This window comes from Alligator sinensis, unplaced genomic scaffold, assembly GCF_000455745.1.
Source record: "Alligator sinensis unplaced genomic scaffold, ASM45574v1 scaffold54_1, whole genome shotgun sequence".
In the NCBI taxonomy this organism is placed as follows: Eukaryota; Metazoa; Chordata; order Crocodylia; family Alligatoridae; genus Alligator; species Alligator sinensis.
The window spans coordinates 2,894,284-2,905,268 of record NW_005841962.1 but is presented as its reverse complement, the minus strand read 5'-3'; the positions used below and the strand labels follow the sequence as shown (position 1 = coordinate 2,905,268).

Genomic DNA, 10,985 nt, shown 5'->3' with positions numbered 1-10,985 from the left:
CCCCAACCCCCCCTGCTCCCCCAGCAGCTCCGCTTGCCAGGGCTCTGGCCCTTTAAGAAAAAAAAAGCAGAGAGAAGCCCCGGGACTCACTGCTCCTGGTGCAGCCTCGGGGCTTCAGGGGCTCCTGCAGAACCCCCCACGTGGTGCAGGGCAGCGGGGATCGTCCCCTGCCGGCAGGAGTGGCAAGTCCTGGGGTTTCTTCAGGTGTTTTTTTTTCTTAAGGGGCTGCAGCTGGCCCATGCGGGGCACCCATGAGACGGCTGGGGGGGGCCGGTTTGGGGGCTCGTGCAGAGCCCTCCATGCAGCATGGGATCACCCCCTGCCCAGCACCGCCTGCTAAGCCGAGGCTTTTTCCCCCCCGCCATGTGCTGAGAGCTGGAGTGGGCGGGGCAGCCATTGCTGGGCTGGGAGGGGGGCGGGCGTTGGGCCTGACCTGGCTGATTCAGTTGCTGCCGAATCTCTGAATCGGATTCGGCCGAATTGAATCAGGACAGTGATTCGAATCACTGAATCAAATCACTGTCCCCTGAATCGGCCAAATCCAAATCCGAAGCAAATACTAGCCACTTTGCACAGGCCTACTATTCAGATCTTTGACACAGGAGATACAAACATCACAGCCCAAGGTAGTAATGCTGCTGGTCAAAAGAACTCGTCTGCCTCATGGGTTTGGAAAGTTTATACCCACAGTTTGTTCCTTTCACCTGGAGAAATTCTTTTCTGGGTGCAGACCTCCTCCATTCAGCTCCTACATGGAAAAAGGGTCAGATATCCATTTTCCCTGCTTTTTGAGGCTAAAAGAGGTGGCAATCACCCAGTAGAAACAAAAGCATAAGTAAGGTTGTGGGGGAGGGGAGCAGCAAGGTACCAGTCCTGGGTACAGACATGGTGGGGAGGGCGATGCAAAAATAGTAGCTGCTGCCACTGCTAGTTTCTTGCCACACTGCTGCTAAGCTGAGTGCAGAACTGCCTGTCCATGGCTCCAAGTAGAAATAATAAAGCATTTTTAAATTTTCTGTAGCAAACCTTTGTGATACTTTCTTTAAGCTCTAAATGGGATGCCCTGCCAAAAGAGGCCAGATAACCAGTGTGGATGCACAAGGCCTTCACGTAATTAGCCTTTACCTTCTATAAACTCCAGGGGGATCTACCAAGTTCAGAGGTGGAGGTGCAATGCTGAGGTAAACTTCACCATCCAGGTCTGGGACCAAAGTTTCCTAAACCAGTTTGATCCAAATCAGATGAGTCTGATACAGCTGGTTGAATGTAGTATCTTAAACCAGTTTTGGCCATTTTGAAACTGGTTAATGTGCACTGAACTTATATTCTGTTACAGGCTTATACCAATTTCTGATCACTTAAACCGATTTGTTTGCAACTTCTGTCCCTAGCCCCCAAAGACTGAGTTGGAACTGCACAAAGAGATCTTTGTTTAACCCTCCCCTTCCCAAGTCATCTCTGATTATTTCTGCAAGGGTGGGTGATCAGCCCCTATGAATGAACTCTCCACTAATTAGAACGGGGCAGAAAAATGCCATGAGAAATATTGTCAAAATATTGAATATTCTTTTTACCAGCTCTGTGTTGTGAGTTATAGATTCAGGACCACAAGATTAGAAGGAAATGCCAGGCAACTGCATCGCATGGTCTCAGTTATGCTTCATCTTGAAATGAGGTTGGGTTTTTGTCTCTCATTGCTCTGATTATTTGGCTGTTCCAGAACCTTGCAAGAATGGCTTTCTAACCCACACCACATGCTAGTTTTGCAGTCTAGGATTACTGCCAGGGGAGGGAGCTCCCCAGAGAGAATGCAGACAATGAACACGTTGGCATGAAAGCAGGACCAACTGCTGGGAATATGTAAATATACACACCTGAGGTAGATGGAAATATTAATTCTTTAATAAGTACAATATCTATTGGAAGGCATAAAATGAGTTACAAATAGCAAAATAGAACTTTTTTTTAGTTGCATAAAGTTATTTTATCTGCATAGAACAGTTGCTTTACAAGACACACAAATGTATATAAAACACATGAATGCTTTCCTTAGCTGACAGAGCCCTGTTCATAATATATTTTAAAACTTCTGCTGAAACATTTTTCTCTGGAAGGCAGTTTTCAGCAAAGCATGTTCATTTAGGTTTTTCATTTAAGAGACACTGTTGGTGGAATAAAATATCACAGAGTAATTAGTATTGATACAACGGTATAAACATACAACAGAAGATCTGACCCCCAAAGAGCTTCCAATTTAAGGACAACATCCTACTAATGCTTGCCATTGAGGCCTAAGGCTTTTTTATGACTTGTATGTCTGTGGATTACAATTGTATTGTGAAGAATAGTGTTGGGAGGATCAGGCCCTGAGTTAAGAGAGACATTTGACAAGGACTAGCCACACTTTGGAAGGAAGGAAAACATGGGTTATGCAGTGATCACCTGTGGTAGCTTTGGTTAATAATCTGAATTTGGTTAAAAGTTAAATAAAAATGTTGGTCTTGGGTGCCAAAAAAAGCCCACTCAAATACAGGCTGAGGCTACTCCTGGGCAGGAAACGCTTCACCCATCCTGTGAAAAACTGACATTTCAAAAGTGAAACCACAAACTTCTCAAAGTTTGTCACAAAAGAGGAGGGAAGAGCCCAGAGCAGACAGTAGCTTAGTAGCTAAGGCACCTGTCTGAAGCTCAAAGGGCCGAGGAAGCACTTCTACTTGCATCCTCTACATTACAGGCGGGAGACTTCATCCCCAGGCTGCTCAACAGACTGGGGCTGGTCAGTCTCATCCTGACCAGATGTCTATACTTGACCTGCACAACGCGGTTTCACCAGGAGGTTCATTGAGACACATAGGTTCCAGAGAAAAGATTTGGTTTTCACAAACTGACATTTTCAGTATCAACAAACAAGAATTTCTGACCAGCTCTAGTTGAGGCCAAACAAGAATTTCCACTCTCGCTCGGAGCATATGCCTAATTCTGTGTTGAGAACAGAATAACTCAAATACAACTCTGCTCTCTCATTTCCCCTGGGTCTGAAAAACCATAGCTAGTCACCCTTCATTTGAGTAATTTGCCTTGTTCCCTGCCCAGTGCCCATACTTTTTTTTTTCTATTCTGCTCCCAAGTTTCAAATAAGAGGTACATAACAATGGTAACATACAAGTCCCAACAAAATGATGAAAACAAGTATAAAAAAAGTGAAAAACATCATTCCCTTCTTTCACTAAGCAAAAAACAGTTCAGTTTGTGGTTGGTTTTATTTATTTGGTGGGACGGGGGGCGTTTGTTCAGACAAAGTGTCACTGGAACACAATTAGAAACAGTAACCTCTGACCTGAAGTCCTAGGTCATTGAAGTCAATGGAAGTTTTGACATTAATATTAGCGTGGCCAGACTCTCACTTCTCATATGTTCAAGCCAGGTGGAAATAGTACCTCAAAATATTACTTGAAAGTGATTTCTGAAGCAGAAGGACTTATAGCTGAACTTCTGGATACTCCCGTAAATAGAACGCGTTTTCACAAATACAGTACCCGTAAACATTTTATTTCAGTAAACACGTAACAAACATGGGTCAGTTGCTCCCATTTAGGATGGAATAGTCTGTACATTTCCCACAAGCAAAGCTGACACCCTTTTACCATTCCACTGTTCATAAGTAACACAGATGCTGTGTTTCAAAGTAATTTTCAAATTACATTTTTAAAGTAACTTACACTGCAGATATTAACTAGTCAGTCTTTAATAAGCTTGTAATGCTTTTCCCATTTTAACGGTATGGTAACTGAGGCAGACTGGTTAACTGACTTAGTTAAGACAAAACAGCAACCCAAAATTACAATATGTGAGTTAAGTGCAGTTATTTCTCCTTATATGTCCTCTGTCCCCCTTTATCAACTCCCCTATGTGTATTTTTAAATATTTCCATTTGCTCCCTGGCTGTCAAGCCCTGTCTGGTACAAATGCATTTTAGATGCAAAAGCACTACATCTTCTCCCTTTAGCCTGATCATAGAGCTGCAGAACAAAGAGTTTGTGGAAGAAATGTTCTGTTTGTTTCCGACGATGAAAGAGAAACTCATTCTACACAAGTGCCAAATTAAGTGATTTATGAACAAAGTGAATTCTTAATTTGTTTAAATGAAAGCTCTTAGAAAAAATGTTAAATCTTTCTGATAAAAACAGAGGCAGTTTTTGTGAGCATCTTTACTAAAAGCTTTCCTGTTGTTTTTTTTAACAAGCTCTACTTGTAGAAGCTGCTGGTAGGTTCAAGACATGCCAATCCATGTCATATAATATAAAGGGAATCTATGAGCTTCTTCTCTGGCTGATGACAGGACTCAAGAAATAATCCCATCTCTGACCAGGACTCTTGTGACACACCATTCCCACATATTAACTTTAAATATTTTGCACGTAGATCAGCGTGTACAATTTCTATTTGGTACCACTCTTATAATCACTAAAAATCATCATTGAAGAATGTGATGAACTAATAGTCTTCATCCATAGGTCCCTAAGCACTTTACAGAAGAGGTAATCAGCATTATCTCTGTTTTACAGAGATGAACAGAGGCACAGCAAGGTGAAGTGACTTTCCCCAAGTCACTCAGGAAGCTAGTGGCAGAGCCACACTAGCTCTCTAAGGGTCTGCAGGATTTCCTGATGGTAGCAGATACGTGGCTTCTACTGTTTAAAAAGCAAAACAGAAAACAAAACGTAATCTAAAATTTTCATCGAGTAACTTTTAACATCTGGAATATATGGAATGTAATACCAATCGAGAGCCATGCAGAGGTTTTACCGACATGCTCTGGGAGCAGCTTACACTGCCCACAATCCTGGAACCCAACCACTGTTTCCACTTCCCCACCAATTGTGTCTGCCAAATTCAGGATTTTTGGTCACCAGTTGTGATGCAAAAATCAGCAGCAGATAAGGGGAGATGAGGCAAACTGACAGCAGTGTTCATCACCTGGGTTCTGGAACCACACTAATGCAGTGGCTCCAGCAGCCATCCTGAGAAGCCACTGCTCCTCCACCAGAGGTTGGTCGTCCAGCCTCTGCGAAGCCCCCATGGGCCAGATGCAGCCTGCAGGCCCAAATAAATTGGACATCTCTGGCTTACCCAGCTTATTTGACTTTACTGTGAGCAGCATGGCCCTTCCAGCTTACAGTGATGAAGCCTTATGTCACACCGTCATGTACTCTTGTATACTTACTAAGTTCAACTGTACAACTAACATGTTACATAGTGGTCACTTTTTAAAAGTCAACAACTAACCAAGAGTTGACAACACAGTATTTAAAATACTGAAGTTTAAGTAAGTACTACAGAACAGCAGATATCAGCATGGTATGAAGTGCTAACACTTTCATGGTACCCATGTAATTAGTCCCTGCAGTTTTCCTTTTAAGATCTATTCTGCCATGAACGGCATAATTTGGCAGACTTTCTGACCTGGCGGATTTCTTTGCTACTGAGATATGTGTATTTGTTGCATTTGCCAAATAGCAACATACCAGGTTGATCTGTTGTGGCTGCCAACACAACCATCTGCACTGCAGATTCAAAGTCCATTCAGGTCAATGGAAAGGCTGCCATCAACCTGAATGCACAATAGGTCAGACCCTTAAGTAGCAGGATCCCTGGTGCAGTCATTAAAGTCTCACTGAGCTAAATTTATCCTTGGCAAAACTGAGTTACACCAGGGATGAATATGACTCTCTCTCTCTCTCGCCTGAGTCTACTGCAGCCAAAACCCGGACTGGTACCCTCACAGCCCAAAGAAATCATCAATGCCTGGCAAGCTAATAAAAAAAAAGGGTACCCCTTTAATGTACACCGAGGAGTGTGTTGAGCAGAGCTGTTGCTCTTTGCTTGCCTTTCAGCACTCATATGGGTTATGAGTAAAATATTAAGCGCATGTTGACAGCAGCTTACTTTTAGGAGCTGGAATAGATCTGCCTGACAAGTTGTAAGCTTCTCTTAAAGGCCAAGCTGAGAAAGTTCAATAAAACAATTGACTTTGGTAGGAAGGAAAAAAAAAAAGCTTATACATTACATTAGTAGAGCATTCTGTAGAGATTTGCATTGCTTCTGCTAGTAGCGTACCTGACTTCTGGATAAAATATGCCTGAATGTTTTCTGCACTATTATCTCTTAGTGCTAAATATCGGGAGCAAATATTTATTAAAAACTGAACATTTGTTAATATTTTGACACTTGGAGAGCAACCGTTTGTTCTAAAAATTGCTCAATCTCCTCTTGAGACAGCGTTTCAGCTGGAGCGACTGTCATTGCCCGAGCTGGTGGAAGCTTTTTACAACTCAGATCTGAAAAAGGACTGAGCCAACTCAGGGAAAAATTGCCTCCAAAAGCCAGTTTCATCCCTTCCCAGCCGCTGACTTTTTCCCAAGTCGGCTCCTGATTTTTCAGACGCTCGATACCCTGTAGAACAAAAAACAGATTTTTTTTTTTATAGGTAGTTATACAAACACCCACTGCAGAGTGTGCACATGCAGATATCAATATACAGGTGTCTGTATTTATAGAGGGGTCACAAATTTCACTTGAGACAAAGCACATAAGAAATTTCACTTGAGACAGAGTATCAAAGAAAACGGTTTGTTTTTAACAACTGAGTCTATCCTTCAAAATTAAAAAAAATTATAAAGCCAAGTATTGAATTTTCTATGCAATTCATACAGTAAAAGATCCTCTAGTTTTTCCTTTTCCTCAGTTAAAAAAGAATCCTCCTTCTCCAAGTCCCTTTAACATAAGAAACAAACAGTACATAGACGTCAAATTTCAGCTAATGCTTTTTTTTTTTTCAATTTTTTCTTGGTACATCCACACTGCATTCAGAAGAGCCACAGCAACCCAGAGTTCAACACAGTCCAATTTAAACTGCTTCTTAAGCTGTGACTCCAGTTTAGATCTAGGCTACATTATGGGACTTCAATAACAACTGCAGTGAAAAGATCACATTATCTCAATTAGCCACCAGAATCTGTCAGATAGGCAAAAGAAATCACATTCTTATAAAGAATGAATGTTTTGGAGAGTAAGCTTTTATTTTACATGCACATCTCCCACACTATGGGGCCTTGAAGCCTCAGAGTTGGGAAGAAAGTCTTGGAAACACAGGCCTACATTTTCCAAAAGGGACTAGTGATCACGTGCCTATTCTGATTTAGCTGAAAAGGGTCCATTTCTCAGAAGGTGGGCACTCAGCACTTTCTAAAGCTTGGGCCTCTACAGAAGTTCAAGTTGGGTACCCAAAACAAATTCCAGATTCCCCCAAATCATTACACATGCTTGAAAATTTATGTATAAACACTAAAAAAAAAAAATGTATCAAGAATATTGTCACCAGTGTTTCATGGAGAAGCAGAGAACTACATGCATTTACTCAGACTGATCCCTTGGGGACAGAGACCATCTTTTTGTTATATATTTTTTTCAGTTCCTAGCTTGATAAGAGTTCTGATCCACAACACGGTTTCCTGGGTTTTCCATAACAGCCAGTGAAAACATTGTTTCCTTAACAGAAAGTGATGCTGAACTTTTTACAAAGTGCTTTCCCCTCTCCACTCGAATAAAGTCAGAGATATGGGTTAAGAAAGGATGCACTGCTGGGATAAGGATTAAGAGATGCTTCTCAGGGAAGAAGTATAGACAGATGCTTAGGTCCCCTGCTTCCACGTATACCCTGCACAATTGCAGCTATTTCAGTCCTGTTTATAATGTTCAAGAACTAGTGCGCAAAGGTGCATTTTTACCAGGAGAAGAACAGGTGAGGAAAAGAATTGTGGGAGTGGAGGGAAATCAAGCCCATAAAGCTTTAACTCAGTGGTCAGTACCCTTTTCAGTCTGAAAGCTGAAGTTATCCAGAGGCAGGCAGACAGGTGTTAAAACCCAGATGCCACCACTGCTTTTCCCTGCAGTGGCAGGGGGGCGGGTGTCTGTAAGCAGTGCTTCTGCCCATGTCAGCAGGGGAAAGCAACTGTGGCTGAGGACCCCCATTGCTGAAGCCCCATTTCTGTGGGCCAGATCCAGCCTGTGGGTCACAGGTTGCCAAGCCCTGCTTTAACTGTTTCCCAAACGGCAGAGACCATAGGCCTGAATCATTGCATTTAATCCAGTTTTTACAAGAAAGACTGGAACCACAAGCATAGAAATTTTGGATAAAAAAAAGAGTTCTTTTCAACATATTCCACACGATTTAGTAATCAAAGCCACCATGTTTCAATGTACTAATGCCAGATTAGGGGTGCAGTTAAATCAGACTGGATGGTGTGTTGGCTCTGTTATCCAAAACCCATCAATTCACACGAGGCATTTAAAACAGGAAATCAATATTAAGCTATTAAAACTATTCCAATCTAATCTGGCAAGACCTGTCAGTGGGGTCAGAAAAAGAGAAAAGGTCATGCCTAGGACATGAAAAAAGTATCACATTTCAGAAAGAAAGTAGTTCAGTTGGTGATGCACAACCAAGAAGAAGCAGTTTTCTTCTGCCTGAAGACAATAGTTTTGCCTAAGAAAAATAAGGGAACCATTAAAAATATTGATATTTAAATGTGATGTTTATATATTTTTGTGGTTTTTTACTTGTTTTGTTAAAAAAAAAAGTGAAAGTGAAATTAAACATTTTATTTCAGGTGAAATGGTGGTTTGAAAGAAAACTGAAAAGTCAGTTGTGTGTCAATGGAGCCAATAGACAATGAACTAAAAAATGCAAGATTCACAAAGCTCTGCTTAAGTAGTTAATATTCCACATTCAGTAATTGACAAGTACTCATTTAAAGTTAGTTATCAAATGGTGCATATGCACCTGCACACACACACATGCACACACAGTAACATACTAACATAGCAGCTGCTAAACACTCTGCGCTTGATTCTGCCTCCACTGAAATTGATAGCCAGACTCCTAGATTAATTGGGAGTAAGAGCAGAGGCTTACAATTAAATTAGAGAAAATATAAACATTAAAGAGATTCCTTAAAAAACAAGAAAAAAGCCAGAAGTCAAAAGAAACTACCATTGTAGCAGTCTGGAAATTCAGGTTAGGTACAGGAAGTGTTGCTTGTCTTTTGAGTGCATGATAGACAATAGTCTTTCATAGACTGAAGGTAAAAAGATGCCATTGTGATGACCTTTCTTATGGGACACAGGCCAGAGGACTTCTGAGGGAATTGAGTCTGGACTAGAGTATCTCTTTCAGAAGAGCTTCCAATCTTGTTTTGAGAACTACTAGGGATGGAAAATCCACCGTGAACCTGGGGAAGTTGCTCCAGTGGTTAATTATTACTATTGTTAAAAGTTTGTACTTTGTTTCTCACCTGAAATCATCTCGATTCAACTAACAGTCACTGGATCTCATCTATCTGCTAGATTAAAGTTTTCTTTTTCATGTAGGTATGTGAAGACCATGATCAAGTCCCCCAACTCTCTATTCTCTTGCTTAAGATACAGATATGAGCTTTTGGAGTCAAGTATATCAACAATGACAGGGGGGAAAAAAGAACAGGAGGACTTACCTTAAAGCAACATGGTAACTCTGCCTCATACACATTCAAACACTGAGCTACATCACCCATGGACTTAACATCACATGGTACACCTCCTGCAGGCTGGTCTCAGTAATGTAATGTGACAGAGATACACAATTATGAAACCAGGAAAACAGCTATAGATATTTCTCAGAATCTTTTTTAAAGTTTCTCTTGAAAACAAAACTGACTATATTAGATATATATAAGATGTGTAATCACCACAATTAGGATTTGTTAAAAGCTTTTGCAAAATTTAACACCAATAAATTATGTACAGTACATGGATTATCTCAATGCCAGAACAATTTAAGTCTCTCTCTGTGGTATATAAAATGTAATTGTCATAATGTACGAAGACCCCAGACAAGAGCTGAAATTTGGAAATGGAAACTTGAAGTACCAGCAATGGGAACGTTATAAGACAGGGGTGGGCAATTATTTCAGGGGGAAGGCCGCTTACTGAGTTTTGGCAAGCCACCAGGAGTCACGTGACAAGCAGCCAGGGCAGATAAATATTAATTTTCTAAATTTTTTAGGGGCCCAGCATGCCAGATAGAATGGCCTGGTGGGCCGCATCCATCCTGCATTTTGCCCACTCCTGTTATAAGATAAAGTGACTTTTAGTCGTTTAAGTTCTCAGCTTTAACCTAGGTCAGAGACACTCAGACCATGTCTCCCAATCCATGACTAATTCAAATAGTTCCTGTACTATTATGGATTAACCAGCCAAGAGACATCATTAAGTTTGCCACAATTCACCAATTCACCATGCACTGTGGTGGCTCTTTGGTCAATCGTGACTGATCATGTGGCTTCTGAACAAGCCAGGACAAGTGCCATGGAACTAGAAGAGCAGCAGAGGGGTCTTTCTTTTCTCAAAAGGAGTATCTAGCCTGTTTTTTTTCAGCCTGACAATATCTGTCAAATATGTCCCCTAATCTACACACGTTAGGATTAATCTGAGAAGCAAAACACATTGCATAAGGGTTTCAGGCATGCATTAGTTTACAATGAATTTCCTATTAGATGAAAACCAAAGAAAGGAAACCAAACCTTTCCTCTCCTCACCTCTTCCTTAAGAACTACATGCAGGCAAAGGCATATTATTTCTACTAAATTCACTTACTCAAGCATACAAAGAGGTCAAATAATCTTCGATGTGTAATCCTATAGTAACGGATTAAGATGCCATAAACACACTACTGTGGATTTTGAGCAGAAGAACATGAAGTCTGCTGCAGCAAAAAGCCTGTTTACTCACTTGTTGCAGCCCCTAATAACAACTTCCAGGGGGTGAAAGATCTAGCAGTGCATTACTGATTAACTAATTTTTTTAAACTTCAAATTAAGCAGCAAAGTTATTTAATTTTTCATGCTATTCCAACTTGGCTGTAAATTAAAGTTTAGGAAGAGGCTTCA

The 10,985-nt window shown here is 41.1% G+C and overlaps 1 protein-coding gene across 1 annotated transcript in view; it reads right to left on the bottom strand.

The window, feature by feature from the left end:
- Positions 1-1,890: 1,890 nt before the first annotated feature.
- The window catches only part of ZDHHC3 (zinc finger DHHC-type containing 3), a 47,558-nt gene continuing 38,463 nt past the window's right edge, over positions 1,891-10,985 (bottom strand). Inside the window, exon 7 of the mRNA XM_025200292.1 lies at positions 1,891-6,453. Coding sequence (XP_025056077.1) covers positions 6,214-6,453 — 240 coding nt within the window. The 3' untranslated portion in view covers positions 1,891-6,213. The remainder of the gene's footprint in view (positions 6,454-10,985) is intronic.